The following is a 19,582-nucleotide window of genomic DNA, read 5'->3' as shown; positions in this document are numbered from 1 at the left end:
TGGTTTAGACGCAAAGATTTCAGGGAGGGGGAAGCAGCCCCTCTGGCGCTCAGGTAGGTCCAATCCATTCATTTCTACCAAATCTAAAGCTGGGGGCCACTTCATAAACTTTGGGGGAAATTATAATGCCACACTTCAGAAGCTTATTCATTTCAAGTGGACTGGGTGTCCAGATGGGGAAGGGATAATGAAGAATTGGGAAGCTGGGTTGCTTTTCTGGCTCAGCACACTGCGGGAATTTAATCCCTGTGCCTTTGGAGAACTGTGTATTAATCTTAGTGCACAAATGCTTCCCTGGCAGAACTGTCAGAAAGAAAAACTAATCCTAGTTTTACTGCTAGCAAAAATCAAATAATGTATGCATCAAACCTGATTAACCTTGCAAGATGGTGTTAATTCATACACTAAATGCCTGCAGTTACATAAAGTTATCTGCTATTAAGGGGCGATCTGAAAACATGGGCAATACTGACAGATTAAATCTGATCTTAATCCAGAGTCCAGTACCTTCTTCAAGAAGGAAAAAATCAGGGGGGAGGAGGAAGGAAAACTGATACGAGAAACTACAAACCCAGACCTCATATTGCAGTCTTGGTTTGAGTGTAATCTATGCTCTTGGCTTCAAAATGAATAAATGAAATTCTCCCACTGAGAAATGTTAGCATGGGGTTAGAAAAACCATAGAAGTGTAATGGTATGAGATTTCTGCCTTTTAGAAAAGCTCTTCAATGTGTGCTCACTTTGAAATTTCCCTCGGTTGAAGAATAGTGCCTTGTTTAAAATTTGGCCCATTTTAACTTATTCTTTTTTAAAGAAAGACCATTGTTACATTATTTTAATTCCCAGTATTCATTTAAAAACAAAGGCACGGCAAATATATGAAATTTATGGAAAATGTATAACTGCCTAAATCAAGGAACATATATTTGACCTAACAAAGTGATATGTAACTAACCAAAAAATAGGGCAAAATAATAGGTTGTACAGGTGAAACATATTTGATCATTTACATATGTGTATTACTTACCTGATTTTAAATAGGAAGTATTTTTGTAAATGGAATAGGGAAATATTTGGTAAGTGGTACAAAACACATAAGGCCAACTTATCTTATTTATTTGTCATCTCAGCCACTGTTCTGAGGCCCCTGTAATGACAATGAAGTGAGTTACCAACAGGGGCAAAGTAAGGGCAGGTCAAAAATTCAGTATTGTCAAGTACTCATTTCCAAAGCTGCTAGGGAAATCCACAGTGACCCTAAGATAGCAGGGATGAGGAGTCTTCCTTGACTCTTGTCCAAGGACAAATTTTTTATTTAATCAAAAATAATCATGTTTTCACATATGAGAGTCCAAGATCCCTATGACACTCAAAAGCTGAAGCCAGTGGGTTAAAATAAAAACTTGTTTTTAAAAGCCTTACTGAACAAAAAACATCCTGCTCCATAGTGTCTGCTTCACCCATGGGATCTGGAAGCCATTTCCCATTGCAAAGTTTGTTTTCTAACCTAATAACAGCCTTCCCAGGTGTTAGAAACAAGCAGCCTCTGGCTTCTTCGTGGCCTGTGCCCCAGAGCTATGCAGCTATGAGAGAATGATGTACATACTGCTGAGTATAATCACCTATGTGTTCCAGCTTATTAAATTGAGGGCCAGTAATAATTCCTTTCAGTTATTATAGATTCATAGCCAGAACCTTCTTAATTACATGACTGCCATCTCTTCCTGTGCCAGGATAAGCCAATGGTAAATAAGTCTGCCACTAGGACTAACATACACATAAAAAAACAAAAACAAAAATACCTTGTTAAACCTACATACCTGTATGTTCCAAGGAAAAAGAAAACCAAGAGTTTTTTTGTGGGGGGGAACCCTTCTTATACATCACTTCTGGCCCAATAGTGTCGAGGGGACCAAGATTGTTATCAATAGATTCTGCCACGCCCCACCCCACCAGGGAAATTCAGGAGAGTTAAGGTTTAAAGATCACTCCTCAGTCCAAAACCTTTATACATAGAAGATTTAATAAGATATAATATGGAGCACTGATTTAGGTAGAAGCACCAACCACTCCCTGAAAATTACTACAAATTAGGGTTAGGGAACCATCAACATGGTTCAAGGATACATGGGCAGCAAACTGATCACAGAATCAAAGATTCCAAGAGTTTGGAAGAACCCTTAGTAATCTTGTCATTTGAACCTCTCATTCTTTATTGAAGGAATTCCTGATTCTCCAGTCCCTGGGAGCCTAGTGGAAGGCACTAAACTATGTTATTTGAATTGATCTCAAGACCCCCAATTTAATTCAATCACTTTTAAGCACCTTCCTATCTGTAAGGCCTCTGTTAGGCACTAAGGATACAAAGTGAAAAGCAACATGCATCTGCTTCCAGTCCAAAGGGGAGGACATATGGTGCCCCATTAGGTGTGGTACAAAGAGGAATGTGACGAGGAGGAGGACGAGAGAGAAACAAAATGCTTGAGGAAAACTGAAGGAGATATGATCTCTTTTAGGGAAGATTTCAGGGAGGCCATGGCCCCGAGTCTGGCTACAGAAGAGAAGGATTTCCACAAGCAGAGAAGAGCAGGGAGTAGGTTCTAAGCAGGCAGGACAAAGTAGCCTGTACAAATACACAGATATAAACTGAACAGCCAGAAGGCCAGTTAACCTGGGGCATGGAGTGTGTGATGGGGAGTAGTGTCAAATAAGGCAGCTTGAAGCTAGACTGTAAAAAGCCTTAATAAGGGCTAGTGGTAGCTAGCATTTCCATGGTGCTTTAGGTTTGCAAAGTGCTTTATATATGTGATTGCTTTCAATCATCACCACAGCCCCAGGAGGTAACTGCTGTTACTATCCCCATTTCACAGAGGAGGAAACTGAGGCACAGAGCACTCAAGTGACTTGCCCAGAGTCCCACAGCTGGTAAGTGACAGAGCCAAGATTCAAACCCAGGTCTTTTTAACTGCAAGTCTTATCCACGGCACCACCTAGCTGCCTCCCTTTAAATGCCAAAGTAAGGAATTTAACCTTTATCTTAGGGACAAAGGGGAGCCACTGAAGGTGACTCATTCTATCCCACTTAACCAGGAAGGTTAAAAATCCATACACAATAACCAGTTGTCCCAGTTTCCAAAGCTTAGTAATCACCTGTCAGCGTTAAGACCATCATCCTCCCAAGTGTGACAAGTTATTATATACTAACAGCATCGCTTGTGACAGGTTCAGATGCAGAGATTTAGTAGCCTATTAAAAAAAGGGCCCAATAAATTCAAGACATGCTTCCCGGCTCCATTCTGACACTACTGTTTCTGTTTGTTCCCTGAACCTCTTGGCCTTAGCTTCACTACTATTTAAACAGGCATGGTATACAGCATTAGAAGACCCAATATCCCTCATAAGTTCACATTCTAAATAAGGTCTAATTATACTTACTTTGCATGGTAAAGGGTATTTAAGAAATGATCACATTCCACCTTGAACTAGACTTATCTGGGTGTTTCAAACAAAAGAGGTTATTTATTAGATAGTTATAAATATATATGTATATGTGTGCATATATACATTTATATATGGTAGGTATGTAAGATACATATATGTACATATATAGCACTTCACAAACTTCAAAATGCCATAGTTAGTATTACATGAATCTCCTTCACCTTGTTAGATTTTAAGTGCCTTTAGGAAAGACACTGAGCTATTTTTCAGTTGAAATAAGAAATAAATACTAAAACCTCAGTTAGTTTCAGGACCTCCTTGTCATGTTGGCTTTCCAGAGAGCAGCTGCTCCCTAACACCGCTCTATCTCAATTTATCTCTTGTAGGACTTCTCGGTTTCTTCTGTGGGGTCATCATCCCTCTCCCATCCTCAATCATGGGTGTCCCCAAGGCTCTGTACTGTGCCTCTTCCTCTTCTCCCTATATACCGTCTTCCCTTGCTGATCTTACTTTACCATGGCAAAATATAAAAGACTCCCCTTATCTATGTATCTAGCCGTAATCCCACTCCTAAACCCCTAACCCTTATCACCATCTCCACTCACACGTTCCCTCAGCATGTCAAACTTAACGCTCAAAATGGAAGCCATCATCTCCCCTCCCAGAAGTTGCCTCTTTCAAACTTTCCTATTTCTGCAGGGAGGGAAGGCACATACCACCATCCTCTCAGTGAACGAGGCTTCATAACTTTAGTGTCATCTTGGATTACTTCCTGTGCCTCACTCCTTATACCCAATCTGCTGGCAAGTTTGTCAATTCTGCCTCCACAATCTCTCGCTTAGGTCCCCATCTCTCTACCTCCCAGCTACCACCCTAGTTCTGGCCTTCATCACCTCTCCCCTGCACTTTCTGTGAGAGCTTCCTACTTGGTCCACCTGCTTCCAGTCTCAGCCCTCTGTGATCCACTACCCACACAGCTGCCCAAATAATCCTCCAAAGGCCCAGGTCTGACCTTATTATGACCCAAAAAGCTTCAGTGGCTATTACCTCTGAATAAATTATAAAAACACAAATTTCTCCAGCTGACATTTAAAGCCCTACATAATCTGACTCCAACACACCTTTCCAACCTCATTTCAGGATACTCCTCTACACAGAATTGACAATCTGACCCAGATACCAGCCATGCCCCAAACTTGACATTCTAACTCCCACCTCTGGGTATTGACATAAGCCGCTTTCCATACCTGACTCCTGGCCCCTCTCATTTTGGCCCCTTATAATAAATGGCTTCCTAAAAAGATCTGATTCGGGGTCACCCCTTGTGGAACTGCCCAAATGAAGATGCGGTCCCCTACTCCCAATTAACTCGCTCAGTAGAATGTAAACTCTTCAGGGCAGGGACAGTTTTGCTTTTGTCTTTAATGCTTAATAAATGTCTACTGAATCGAGAAAGACTTGCACTCTCACATGTGAAAGCATATTTTTTATTCAATAACAATTTGTTCTCAGAGAAGATATAAAGCCCCTTCCCATCTCAGAAAGCAGGACAGTGAGAATAAGAGGTAGTAACTCACTGGACCCCACTTTCATCGTTTTCCTATCTGTTCTTTGGAGAAAGAAAAGGAGAAAGGAGAGGGAGACTGGCTTGCCTTATAAGAGTAAATTAAATTCACACTGTGCTGTGTGAACTATGTAGTGAAACAACTATGTATGAAGCCTATTTGCAAGATAGAGAAACAGAGGCTTGGAGAGGTTCACTGGGAGGAAACGTGGAAGAGACCACCTGAAGGTCAAAATCCTTAAAAGGCCTGGATTCCAGTTTGGCTTTGTCCTTTATTAGGGATCTAACTTTGGAAAGGTCACTTTCTGCCTCAGTTTCTTCCAACATAAAATGAGAAGCCTGGAGTAGGTTGGTAGTTCTTAGCCAGGAAAATGTGAACTTGTTAATATTTTGATAATTATGTGTCAATAGAATTGGTCTCCCTCACAATCCTATGTGATTTATTTCATGGATTTAAAAACATTCTGGATTCTCCAAACTGTCAAAGGCACCAAAAAAAAAAAAAAAAAAGGTTAAGAACTCTCGGCTTAGATGATCTCACCAACTCTTTGAGCTCAGACACCGGGATTCTGTGGTTTGGCCAAGCCCACATCACGATAAAATAACTTCAGGGCTCAAATTTGAACTAACTTCTAACACAGGGGACAGAGAATGAATAAAAGGGCATAGGGAGGGATAGAGAAAGATGAACCCAAAGGGAAAAAAACGCGCTGGTAAGAAATAAATTGAAAGTAGGGCTGGCTCCCTTCATTCAACTTGCTGGCACTGTGTACGCAGCAGCCATCCACATCCCAGCCCATCAGAGGCTCAGGACGACTGACAGTGACGGGCATGTGGAGCACACGTGGGGCTTGAGGGTCTGCACTTTCTACACGGTCTCATTCAAACCTCACAAGGTCCTCTAAAGCTCCTTTAACAGATGACCAGGGCAGCCTAGAGGATGGAAAGTTGACCTGGAAGCAGGGAAGTCCTGGGTTCAAGTCTTGCCTGTGTCACATAAGCTCTAAATTGCAGAGAAAGTACTGATCCCGAGGGACAGAGGGAGTCCCCCAAACCCATGCAATGACAGATCTGGTGCCTCTCCCACTTAACGCAGGAACAAACGGAGAGACGCCAAGAGATCCAGTGGTTTGCCTGGGGTCCACACAGCTAAGAAATGTCAAAAGCAGAATTTGAATCCAGGTCTTTCCTACCGCAAATCTGGCAGTCTCTACCGTGCCATCCGATTATTAAAGCTGCCTCCTTCTGAGGCCCAGCGCTGCTGGTTCTGGGGCCCGAGGGCCTGGGTTCGAATGCTGTGTCCAGTCCTAGCGGGGCAGCCTTGGAAAAGTCTCCTCCCCGCTCTGGGGGCCCGGTTTTCTCATTTGTGAAACGAGGGGGTGGGGTGGGAAATCTGTGACTGCGGGGGTCCTTTACGGCGATAGAGCTCGCTACCGCCTTGTGCCTCAGTTTCCTCATCTGTAAAATGGGACGAGGGAGGTGGGTTCCCTGCCAGCTGGAGATCTGCGAGCTTGGCCTCAGTTTCCCCCTCCGTAAGATGCAGGCGGCTGGGCCGCACGGCCTCCCAGCCCGCTCCCTTCCCCCCTCACCGCGCCCCCAGCTCGGGCTCCTCCGGGTGGTCAGAGCTGAGCGGGAGGAGGCGGGTCACCATGACAACGGCGGCTCCCCGCCGCTCCCGGCCCGGGACCGCCCTTTCTGCTGGGCCCTCGGGCCTCCCCCGCCCCTCGGCTGCCGGCGCAGTAGGCCTCGACGCTCGCCTCGGCGCTCACCTCGTTGCTGTGTGCGCCTCGCTCTGGAGCCGAGAGCAGTCCGGGCTTCCTTCCCGCTGGGAGCGGGGACGGGGGTGGAGGTGGGGGGGAGGCCTGCGCCGCCGTTAGCCGCGCATCTCTGAGCGAAAAGGCTTCTAGGAAATGTAGTTTAAGTCCCGCCCGCAGGACCAAGAGCGGAAAGTGTAGGCACGCGGGACTACAATTCCCAGAATTCCCAGGGAAACAAGTCCTGTCCTTAAACCTGTCCCCACGGCTGGAAGAGCTCCGGTAGAAAGTTCTGCGACCCCTCACTTAACGGGGCCGTCTGTTTTGGGGGGTGGCTGTTGGCTGTTTTGTTGTTGCTGTTCACTCGTATCTGACTCTTCGTGACCCCATTTGGGGTTTTATTGGCAAAGATACTGGAGTGGTTTTCCATTTCCCTCTCCAGCTCATTTTACGGAAGAGGAAACTGAGGCAATTAGGGTTGAGTGACTTACCCAAGGTCACACAGCCAATTAAGTGTCTAAGTCTTCATTTGAACTCAGGGCTTCTTGAGTGCAGGCCCTAAACTCTATCCACTGGGCCATCTAGCTTCCCTGAGGCCATTCCTACCAATAGGAAAGAGTGTACCAGGAATACCAATACAAACAAAAGGACATGCCTGCCCTCAAGGGGCTTCCATTCTCGTGACTGAAGACAACGCTGAAAAGGGGAGAAGGGAGAGAAAATACCTGGCCTGGGGAGAATAAGGGATGGCCGGGCGGGATGGAGCCCTTCCCCAAGGTGGGGACTGAGAAAGAGCTCTCCCAGGGGAGAGGAAGCTGGGAGGAGTGGAAGCAGAAGGCAACTGACTTTCATGGTGGCTAAAACTTGGAAACCAGTGACTGGCCCAAGGTCCCACGGCCAGGAAGGTTCAGAGAATGAACTGGAGCTTGAATTCCTGCCTCCAAGTGCAATGCTCTCTGTCTACGGTGCTACTGGCTGCCAGTCTAGGTGACGATGAGCTCGAGGGTGAAAATCCAAAAACCGGGGGTAGCTCTTGTAACGGGGAGCTCACTGATAAGCTATGCAGCCTTGCCAGGAGTGATCTCCATCTCCAGGGCCACCATGAAGCAGCAGCACCTTGGACAGAGACTCAAGACACCTGGGTTAGAGCCCTGGCTCACACCAGTGGGGAGATCCTGGTCAAGTCATTTCACATTTCTGAGGTGCCATCCCAAACAACCTTGAATTAACTGCTCTGTGTGTGTATATGTCTGTGTGTGTGTGTGTATATACATATGTGTATATATATATATATGTGTGTGTGTATATATGTACACATATACAAGTTCAAATTCCTGTATATACAAAAATAAATATATACACACACACACATATATATACACATGTATACACACACACATTCATATTTATTTACTTTAAGGGCAACTATGTGGCACAGTGGATAGAACGGAATCAGGAAGACTCATCTTCCTAAATTCAAATCCAGCCTCAGACGCTTACAGCCGTGTGACCCTAGACAAGTCATTTAACCCCTACTTGTCTCAGTTCCTCATCTGCAAAATGAAAATGCACCAGAAAAGGAAATGGTAAACCACTCCAGTATCTTTGCCAGAAAAGTCATGTAGAATCAGACCTGACGGAACAGCAACAACAACCAATAAAAGTGGTATATAAATGTGAGTTCTTACTGTTGTTTTCTGTGATTTCTTTAGATAAAGGATCTGCCCATCATCAGCCAATATGTCCCTACAGATGATAACAGTGAATAATAACGCCTCCTTAATTCAACCAGGTTTCTCTTTGATGAATTTTGATGGACAAGTTTTTTTCTTTGGGCAAAAAGGTTGGCCCAAGAGGTCTTGCCCTACTGGCGTTTTTCTCTTCGACATCAAGCGGAATCAGCTCAAACTGAAGCCTGCTCTTTTCTCTAAGGACTCCTGCTACCTCCCACCTCTTCGGTACCCAGCTACTTGCACCTTCCAAAGTAGCCTCGAGTCGGAAAAAGTGCAATATATCATCCATGGAGGAAAAACCCCAAACAATGAGCTGTCAGATAAGATTTACATGATGAGTGCCATTTGCAAGAACAACAAGAAAGTTACTTTTCGTTGTACTGAGAAAGAGTTAGTTGGAGATGTTCCTGAGGCAAGATACGGCCACACTATTGATGTGGTTTATAGCCGAGGAAAGAGCAGGTGTGTGATCTTTGGAGGACGGTCCTACGTGCCATCTGCCCAGAGGACCACAGAAAAATGGAATAGTGTCGTTGACTGCTCTCCATATGTCTTCTTAATGGATTTTGAATTTGGATGCTGTACCTCCTATAACTTTCCAGAGCTCCAGGATGGGCTCTCCTTTCATGTCTCCATTGCCAGAAATGATACCATTTACATTCTAGGGGGCCATTCTCTCACTAATAATAGCCGACCACCCAGCCTGTACAGACTGAAGGTGGATCTGCCACTGGGGAGCCCAGCTGTGAGTTGCACTGTCTTGCCAGGAGGGGTGTCAATCTCCAGTGCCATCCTGACTCAAACTAAAAGCAATGAGTTTGTCATCGTGGGAGGCTACCAGCTTGAAAATCAAAAAAGGATGATCTGCAATATTGTCACTGTAGAGGACAACCAGATTGAGATCCAAGATATGGAGACCCCAGATTGGACCCCCGATATTAAACACAGCAAGTTATGGTTTGGAAGCAGCATGGGGAATGGGACCGTTTTTCTTGGTATACCAGGGGACAATAAGCAAACTATGTCGGATGCACACTACTTCTACATCTTAAAGTGTGGTGAGGATGACTCAGTGGCAGAAGAACAGGCAACATTCTCCTGCAGTCAAGCATCAGCAGAAGACCCAGGGGACTCCACTCCCTTTGAAGACTCAGAAGAATTTTGTTTCAGTGCAGAAATCAACAGCTTTGATGGGGATGATGATATTGACACCTATAATGAAGATGATGAAGAAGATGAATCAGAAACAGGTTATTGGATCATCTGCTGCCCCACCTGTGATGTTGACATCAACACCTGGGTACCCTTCTATTCCACTGAACTCAATAAACCTGCCATGATCTACTGTTCTCATGGAGATGGCCACTGGGTCCATGCCCAGTGTATGAACTTGGCTGAGCAGCTGCTCATTCGCCTCTCAGAAGGAAGCAGTAAATATTTCTGCAATGAGCATGTGGAGATGGCAAGGGGCCTGCAAACACCGAAAAAGACTCTGCCTTTAAAAAGAACTCCATTGAAACCCATCCGCAAAAAAGCCCCAGTGAAAATAATAACTCCAGCCAAGAAATCATTTTTTAGAAAGTTATTTGATTAGATTGATAAGAATTTTTGAATTTCAATTTCATGCATCAATTTTTAGACCTAAGCTAAAGAACCACAGTTCTAACACAGGGAAAGTCTGTTTTGTCCACTGAAAAAAAATCATCTTTCTTTTCCTCATATAAGTTTAGTCCTAGAGTAAAGAGAGTTCAGAAAGTACAATTCTAAATACATTTGGTGGTGAAACTGTAAGTTCAGCAAGTAATATATATAGAGGCTTCCAAATCATAACTTTGGAGTTGGTAGAGACCTTAGAGGTCATCATATCCAACCTCTTTATTTCACAGATGAGGAACCTGAAGCCTAGACAAGTTATGAGATGTGTCTAAGGTTACAGAGGTAGTAAGCAGTGGAACCAAATTTGAACTCAGATCCCCTGACTCCAAATCCAGCCTTATTTTCGATGAGACTTCATATCCAAATATTACCCATGAAAAACCTTAAACATAGAAATTATAATAGTAATACCTTACATTTCTGTAGAACTTTTGATTTTATAAATATTTTTGTGCCTTTTTTATCAGAGATATGAAACATATGGCCAGCAACACTGAGAGTAACCCAACCAAATTAAAATGTAATTGGGAAATATTTAACAAAATAAATAAAAGTGCAACAGAACACAGATAATGTTAATATGTAGTTTTCTAAGTCAACATGGAAGCCTGTAGGGATCCTTATATACTATTTAGTGGCACCATTTCTATGGAGTTTGACACCACTGCCTTAGGTCTTCATGTGAGACAGGATTAACCCACTTCATAAATACAACTGAAATATAGAGAACATCTGTGACTACCTAACAGAGCATTAAAAAAAAAAAACCTATGGCAAGTTTCACAAAACATTCCCCCAAGCAAGCAGCATAAAATGAACCCTCACAAAAAATTTTTAAGACAAATTCAGTTGTGAGGAGAAAAGGTAGATACTCTGGGATGTGGCAGTTATTCTGCTCAAGGGGTAGAGAACTCAGAGCTCATGCACAGTGTGAGGAACCCCGGGGGAAGAAAGCCAGCCATCTTTTGCCAAAGGAATGCCCTTTAAACCTCAGCACCTTGGGGGAAAACTATGATCACCCCACCCTAGTTATGCCTTCTGTTACCCAATGTCAGACAGCTAATTAATGGCAAAGCTGAGACCAGAACCCAGCACTCCTGATGACCTTTCCTCTACATCACATTGAGCCTATAGTCTGTGTCTAGGATCTCATTTTTTTAATGTCTATCTAATGGCATAAGGAAAAGGGAACATTTAGTCCTAACATCTTTCCAGTTCTAGTCAATATCACTCACCATCCCCAAGTGTCTACAGTGTTGACTCTACACCTTACTCATCATAAGAGCTTCAGGTGCTGAGCTAAAGCAGTGAGCTGAATTAGTTAGAACTAATTCAGTTGCTGAGCTCCAGCAGATCACCAGGTGCACTGGAAAGATCACACACTTGGGCTCAGAGAACCTTGTTCTGTTCCTGGCTTTGCTGCTGACCCCCTGTGTAACCTTTCCAGGTGAGAGTGACCTCACTGGCTTTCAGTATCCTCATCCCTAAATGAGGGGAGCCTGGACTATTTTATCTCTAAGGGCCTTTCTGGCCTCAAATCCTCTCTTATAAACCTGAAGCCTTTGAAGACAATTTCACAAGAAGTGGAAGATCAGGCCTGTTGAGCCCTGGGAAAATGAAAGAGAAGCGATTGAGAAGGTGTTAAGAGGGGTATTAATGAAATTACCAATGTGAAGGCCAGCCAGATGTTTTTATTGAATTCCTTCAAGAGAAGCTCAAAATAGGTGGGGAAATTAAAAGACATGTGATTAGAAATGGGTAAAAGGGGTCCTTCTTTTTTTTATTTAGTGCCTAGTTAACCTGTGCAGTTGGATGCCAAATGATATTGTAAAATCAGTGAGCTTGGTAAGGTTCAATTAGACACTTAACAGGAAAAAGAAGAAGCTTTGCACCAGCTAGAATGAAAGTTACAAGGACTAGTAATTTTGAAGCTCCAGGGTTTCCATTGATCACTAGACAGAATTAGAAATAAACATCCCCTCTGCTGGAGTGTTTTCTTAAGAAAGAATTGCATCTTCTACTAAAAACAGTTGCCCTGTCATCACTGGTTATCAGTCTTCAACAAGGGCCCAGCAGAGAAGACACAAGTCCTGTGGGAGAGGGAACAGCAAAGCTCACATCTCCTCGACTGCGGCCTCATCTTCCAGCTCCCAAATATCGCCGATGTAGCCTAAACAATGTGTATTCGTGGTGTAATTTGAAGAATGCGACTTCTAAGTGATTCTTTACGTTGTGGTACTCATTTTCAAAAGTCATCGACAAGGAGCACTGGGCGTGGAATCAGGAAGACCCAGTCTAAAATGTAGCCTCAGACACTTACTAGCTTTGTGACCCTGAGCAAATCAATTAACCTCTCTGTCTGCCTCACTTTCCCCCACTGTAAAATGAGCGTTTACGAGCTTACCTCTCAGGGTTGTTTGTAAGGAACCAGTAAGATTACACTTGTAAAAAGCTCTTAGCACAGTACCTGGTACACAGCAGGTACCTAATAAATGCTTGTTCTTTCCTTCTTTACAGTGTTCACCTTCAACTGCCATTGTGGATAATACCATCCTATAAAACTAATAAATGAAGTGTAAAGAGTTTCCCTGTTTCTACTGCTTTTTACCAATTATTCACAGCCACTCATAAGGGAGCAGAATTCTGCCATGCCATTCTCTCAACAGACCTCAGTCATCATATCCTATTATATTTATAGGCATCACATGGCAGTGTTACCGTGGCTGCAATCTTGAGGTTTTTGACAAGAGCTCAGGAAACCAAGTGATCCTCAGAGGGGAGTGGCCTGATCTCCGCCCTTGATTTAGTTAATAAAGATACCAAAGGATCATAAAACGAGAGGGCAAAGGGGCTTCACAGGCTGGCTAGTCCAAAAACCCTCATTTTACACATGAGGAAATTGAAGCCTAGAGAGGTTAAATATCGTACCCAAAATTCAGTAGAAGGAACACAGGAACACACGAAAAAATACAAAAGTAAAGGGAACAGAAGGACAGATAGGTGTCTTAGTGGATGGAGCGCCAGGCCTGGAGTCAGGAAGAGTCATCTTTGTGAGTTCAAATCTGGCCTCAGACAAGTACTAGCTGTGTGACCCTAGGTAAGTCACTTGACCCTGTTTGCCTTAGTTTCCTCATTTGTTAAAAAAAACGAGTTGGAGAAGGAAATGGCAAACCCCTCCAGTATCTTTGCAAAGCAAACCCCAAATGGGGTCACGGAAAGTTGGACATGATGACTGAACCAACTGAACGACAACAAAGGGGGCACAGCATACTCACAATAAAGAAGGGCAGTCAGGGACAACGGGAACAGGTCCGGTCGGCTAAGGCCCAGAGGAATAGGACACCCCAAACCAGTAAAATCTGGCGGGTTTCAAAGGGTTTTCAACTGGGTTAAGCAGGACCAGGCATTGGGAGGAGGGAGTGAGGAGCCCATACTGATGCTAATTCGTGCTGGTCAGTAGGGATAGGGAAGGAAGGAGAGAGGGTTTCCTACCCAGGAGTTGGCAGCTGGTTGATATTCAAACTCTCTGCCAAAGGGAAACTGAGCTTTTGGCCATTCATAGGGACATTGCTTTGGCCAGGTGACTTGGGAGATTTGGGATTCCTAGAGTGGGGAGGGTGGGGAGGTCACCCAAGTCCTTACATACAAGTACTGACTATGTGACCCTGGGCAAGTCTCTTAATCTCTTTCTGTGCCATAGGCAATGCCATAAGATTAACTTGCAAAGAAGGTGCCAACCTGCATTGGAAGAATTGGTTCCTTATATTGATGAAGTCACTGCTGCAGTCCACATCCCTATGCACTGTAGTCTACAGTCAAATTTACATCTCACAAATGGCACTTTTCATTCCCAGTTGGGATGGAGGGGTTATTTTTTTTATCATGAGGAAAAACAACTGGTATGCAAAATATGTCCTTTTAACTCATCTCGGCAATAAGAGCAATGTCCATTACACGATTATAATATAACAAAATTTAATATACAACAACTAAAATATCCCAATAAAGCAACTTGTCCCGCATTTAAGGGAGTCATTTTGAGAAACTATTCATGTCTTCCAACTTCATTTAATCCAATGAGAATTTATTAAGCCCCTACTATGTGCACCTTACAGCAGAGTTTTAAGTGCCGAGTATCCAAAAAAGAAAACAAAATACCGTCATATCCTCAAGTAGCTTACCTTCTATCAGATATGTTGCCTTTGCTCTTAGAATCCCCCATCTTCTTTTAAGGCTTAACTCCTATGAATTCTCCTACAGAAAACCTATCCTGATCCCTGATTGTTTCATCCACCCAAAGTAGTAAAAGGTGCCATCAGGAAAATATGTGATAGGAAGAGAAGATGGGCTGGGCACATGGAGAGACCAAAGGGTAACAGATGGACAGCCAGACTGTTCACTGGTACCCACCTGACGTTAGAAGAAATGGAAGTAGGCATCTAGCATATTGAATGGACCTCCAACCTGTGGGAGGACACGAACAAAAGTCTCACAGGATGGACAGGCATGGGCGGGTTGCAATCTGCATCTTTGGAGGGAATTTTATGTGATTTACACATATATTTTAATATTAAACAATACTAATGTGCTTACATGTTATATCCCCCTTAAAGAATGTAAACCTCCTTGCAAGAAAGGACTATTTTTCACTTTTATCTTTGTATTGCCAGGCACAACGCCTTACAATAAGAAGGCTGGCACTCTTACCTGTTGTCTTCCTCCATTAGAATACCAGCTCCTTGAGATCAAAGACCTTCTTGCTCTACCTACATCCCTAGCAGGCTTAGCACAGTATCTGATACATAGTGCTTAATCAATGTTTTATCAATCTATCTAATTAATGTTTATTAGATTGGATTACTCAAAACATTTTTGGAGTACCTGTGGAAATGGAATTCAGAAAGTATTTCACATCCTTTTAAATGCACACAACAATGGCAAATCTTCATCCCTAGAGGGTAGAATGATTTATGAAAATGTCATTCAGTGCCAAATCTAGTGAGTGTGACCCAGCTGGATAGTATAATATGAGGACAAAAGCAAGGTGGAAAAATAAAGAAGAAAGCTTCTCTTGAAGCACTTGCAGACTAACCCCTTTGACTGCCAGGGTTCCAGCAGGGTTGTTAAAAAGAAGACATCTCTTTACTTTAATATCAGGCCACCCTAACAATGCTTTGCAAAATAATTTGAGAGCATCAGGATGGAATAAAGTATTTTCTTCCACTTCCCAGATATGTCTAAATGTTGAACATGTACAACCAATTACAGATTCAATAATATGACTCAGACAGCTTATCTGCAGGACTAAAAAAAAGAAAAAAGAAAACAGGATAGTGTCAAGTAGCATAATATTTTAAGGGAGCTGGAAGGAGGACAATCAATGGCCATGCATCATTGTTGAGATGGCACTCAATAGAACATGCCAGTTGAGCAAACCTAATGGGTTCTATGCAGCCTCTTCCTCAACTGAGAGAAAGAGACACACAGTGACAGATTTTCTGGGGCTGATATTCAGCCCATCTGACTGAAGTCATTTTGTTCTTATGGATAATGGAAGTGGACAGAATCCCTGGGGGCCAAGTGCATTGCACAAAGATTTACCTTCGATTCACTGTAAGGCTGAGTATACAGAGGGGTTCTAGTCATCACTAAAATGACAGCCAGAAGAGACCTCGGTTTGAATCCTGCCTCAGATGCTTTGTGGCCACAGGCAAGTGACTTCATCTCAATCTTAGTTTGTTCATCTGTAAAGTGGGTTAACAACACCAAAAGTACTTAGCTCAGAGGAAACCCATAAGATCATAGGATCGTAGATTTTGAGCTGGTAAGGACATTAGAGGTCACTGAATCAAACCCCTCATTTTACAGATGAGGAAGCCCAGGGTCCAGGGTCACTGCCCTTGTAAGTGTCTGAGGCTGGATTTGAACTCAGGAAGATGAATCTTCTTGACTCCAGGCCCAGCATTCCATCTACCGCACCGCCTAGCCGCCATGCTCAGTTGGATAGTTTCTCTAAATTGCTTCTTTTTTTATTTTTATTCTTTGAAACAAGGGATGGCCCTCTGAGTGTGGGAAGGATAGGGAGAAGGAATATATGGAAACACAGGTGATAGTTTTTTAAAAGTCATCGATTTAAAAAAAATTGTAAATGATTGCAAAGGCGATCCTACGAATCCATTAAGCTTTCCAAGTTCACCTGGACTGGGAATGAGTAATATGACACATGTAAGACAGACAGGGAGTAAGAGAATTCTAAATAACTTTATTTCAATTAAGAGCAATAAGGAACTTGAGAAGCAATTTAGTCCAATCGCCTTATTTTACAGATGAGGAAGCTGAGACTCAAAAAGGTTTGGGAATTTGTCCAAAATCACACAAAGAATAAGGAGCGCAGGCGGTACCTTGGGCAAGTCATTGTACTACCTTGGGTTTCATTTGGACTTCACGATCTCTGAGGCCCCTTCCTGCTTTCACATCCCATGTCCTAATTGAGTTCCTATGCTCTACCTCCCTTCAGGTTCCCACATTGAGATTTGTCTTTCTTAATCTCTCAAGGACTGCGGTATCAACAGGGTAAAGTGATAAATGAATTGTTGTGGCAATAATTTAGCTAATTTTTACCCATGGCCTTCTGGAAAAAATCCCTCTCTCCTCTCCTGGATTCCAGACAAGTCCCTCCCACACCCTACTTCTCCATCCCCATAAACACAAATCCAGCCCCACAAACCTTTTTGGAATCTACAGTTGGGAGTCAAGTAAGATAGCGGGGAAGGCAGTACCAAGGCAAGAAAGTTGGAGACACAGGCAGTTGGGCTTTGCCTTGGCCTTGATAATCATTTAATATCAATTTAGTAATTTCAATAAGGGCCAGAGTCTGAACTAATCAACCAGAAGAAGAGCCTGGACCTAACAGCTTCTTTGTTCTCTGAGTAAACTTAGAGAATACCTCTTCTTATGTCAACAAGTCCAGACGGCGCTGACTTAAGAGCATTCTTTCATCTGTCTATGGCCAATAAGGATGAGGCCTTTAACCTGAGAGATGCTATCTTGAATAACGTGACTTTTTCTTATCTTAATTTTTTTTATTTTTTCATATTTTTTTCATATTTTTTCATATTTTATTTTAGTTTTCGACATTGATTTCCACAAGATTTTGAGTTACAAATTTTCTCCCCATTTCTACCCTCCCCCCCACTCCAAGATGGAATATATTCTGACTACCCTGTTCCCCAGTCAGCCCTCCCTTCTGTCCCCCCACTCCCCTCACCATCCCCTTTCCCCTTACTTTCTTGTAGGGCAGGATAGGTTTCTATGTCCCACTCCCTATATATCATATTTCCCAGTGGCATGCAAAAACAGCCTTTTTGAGCACCTGCTTTTAAAATTTTGAGTTCCAAATTCTCTCCCCTCTTCCCTTCCCACCCACCCTCCCTAAGAAGGCAAGCAATTAAACATAGGCCACATATGTATCATTATGTAAAACATTTTTACAATACTCATGTTGTAAAAGACTAACTATATTTTTTCCTCTACTTCTCTTACTTGGTTTTCCAAATCTTTTTTGAGCTCTTCCTTGGCTTGAGACCAATTCATATTTTCTTGGAGGCTTTTGATGTAGGCTCTTTGACTTTGTTGACTTATTCTGGCTGTATGTTTTGATCTTCTTTGTCAACAAAAAAAGATTCTAGAGTCTCAGTTTTAGTCTGAGTCTGTGTCCTTTTTTGCTGCCTGTTTATGTTCCCAGCCAACTACTTGACCTTTGAGCTTTTTGTCAGGGTATGACTGCTTGTAGAGTAGAGAGTACTTTGTCCCAAGCTTTAGGGGCTGTGCTGCTCTTTTCAGAGCTACTTCTACTCCACTGTCACCACAAGCTCTACCACAGCAGCACTCCTCCTCCCCCAAGAACCACCAACCAGGACCACGACCCAGATCCAAGCAGGGCACAGCAAGAGAACCTGCCTCTTTGCCAGCAAAATGCTCCTTGCACTCCCATTCTGATCCACCGCTTGATTTCTCCCACCGTGTGAGCCAGGGACTCCGTAAGCAGCTGACACTGGAGCTCTGGAAGCAGCTGCAGGAGCTTCCTGCTGCTGCCACTGCCACTGCTGTGCCACCTCTACCACCCCCAGGGCTGGGCTGGCCCACTTTCTAACCTGATCCAGCAGTTTTCCCACTACCCTGCACTGTGGTCTTTGGTGTTTGTGGATTGAGAGGTCTGTTAACTGCCACAGTTCAATAATTCATGGCCCACAGGCCTGCTCCGCCCAACTGCTGGTCTGGTTGGTCCTGGCATGACCCATGCTGGCCTGCACTCTGCTCCTAGCACCATGCAATAGACCCTTCCCAGTGACCATCCAGGCTGTCCTGGGCTGGAGACCTGCTTCCCTCTGCTATTTCATGGGTTCCAGAGCTCTAGAATTTGTTCAGAGCCATTTTTATAGGTGTTTGGAGGGATTTGGGGGAGATCTTAAGCAAGACTCTGCTTTCCAGCTGCCATCGTGACTCTCCCCCCTCTTATCTTAATATTTTATGGACATATACTATGTTATGTCATGTTAACTGTAAATTAAACACAGAGATCCTGGGTTGTAATTTCAATTGACACTTTGTCAGTTCTCTTATCTAATTATATTTATAACCTATTCAATTAAGAAAAGTCCTTTTCTTGTATCATGGTTAAATATACATGGAAATCATAAATTTGAATAACACAGACATGCTAAGTTAAGATTATTCTAGAGTGTATTTAAGCCTTCTCACTCTTTTTTCCAGATAGTCAGAACTTATGCTCTGGCTCCTGGTACAAAGCTAGCTTACTTGTATGTACAAGGAGCCAGAGCTTAAGTTCTGAATGCCTGAACAAAGGAATGAGAAGGTTTAAATACATTTTTAGTCCCAACTCAGCATGCCTGCGTTACTTCAATTTTATGATCCCCACGTATGTTTAACCATGATACAAGAAAAGGACTTTTCTTAATTGAATAGATTGTAAATACAATAAGATAAGAGAGTTGACAAATTGTCAATTGAAATTACAAACCTAGGATCTCTGTGTGTAATTTACCATTAACATGCCATAACATAGTATATGCCCATAAAATATTGAGCAAGATAGTTTCTCAGGTTAAGGGCCTCATCCTTAATGGCTAATAGACAGAGGAAAAGAATGCTCTTAAGTGAGCCCAATCTGGCCTTGTTGACATAGGAAGAGGTATTCTCTGAGTTTACTCAGAGAACAAAGAAGCTTAGGTTCAGACTCTTCTGGTTAATCAGTTCAAGCTCTTCCTCTGGTTAATCAGTTCAGGCTCTGACCCTTATTGAAGTTACCAAATTGATATTAAATGATTATTATTATATATGGTAAAGTGACCCAAGCAAGCTTAGTCCCAGTTATTGGATTATTTTTTTCCTCTGGGGGTGGGCCGAAAGAAAGG

At 43.1% G+C, this 19,582-nt stretch overlaps 2 protein-coding genes across 4 annotated transcripts in view; one reads left to right on the top strand and one right to left on the bottom strand.

Moving 5' to 3' along the window:
- The window catches only part of LOC118853736 (intraflagellar transport associated protein), a 90,014-nt gene extending 83,122 nt beyond the window's left edge, over window positions 1–6,892 (bottom strand). Inside the window, exon 1 of one of the 3 annotated variants that reach the window (XM_036763923.1) lies at window positions 6,775–6,892. The gene's annotated coding sequence lies outside the window, so the exon portion shown is untranslated. Of the gene's footprint in view, window positions 1–1,027; window positions 1,045–6,774 lie in introns of those variants that run through there. The other 2 variants (XM_036763926.1, XM_036763924.1) reach the window with 2 other exon arrangements.
- A 1,607-nt stretch (window positions 6,893–8,499) lies between these two features.
- RAG2 (recombination activating 2) lies at window positions 8,500–10,086 on the top strand. The gene has a single exon (XM_036762380.1). It carries the CDS (start codon window positions 8,500–8,502, stop codon window positions 10,084–10,086), a length of 1,587 nt encoding a protein of 528 aa, XP_036618275.1.
- The last annotated feature ends 9,496 nt before the right edge of the window (window positions 10,087–19,582 follow it).

This window comes from Trichosurus vulpecula, chromosome 6 (assembly GCF_011100635.1).
Source record: "Trichosurus vulpecula isolate mTriVul1 chromosome 6, mTriVul1.pri, whole genome shotgun sequence".
NCBI lineage: Eukaryota > Metazoa > Chordata > Mammalia > Diprotodontia > Phalangeridae > Trichosurus > Trichosurus vulpecula.
Note: the sequence above shows the minus strand (reverse complement) of the source record. Positions and strands in the feature narration are given on the sequence as shown.

Coding starts and splice junctions, on each gene's coding strand:
- RAG2 (XM_036762380.1), top strand. CDS start 8,500: ATGTCCCTACAGATGATAACAGTGAATAATAACGCCTCCTTAATTCAA.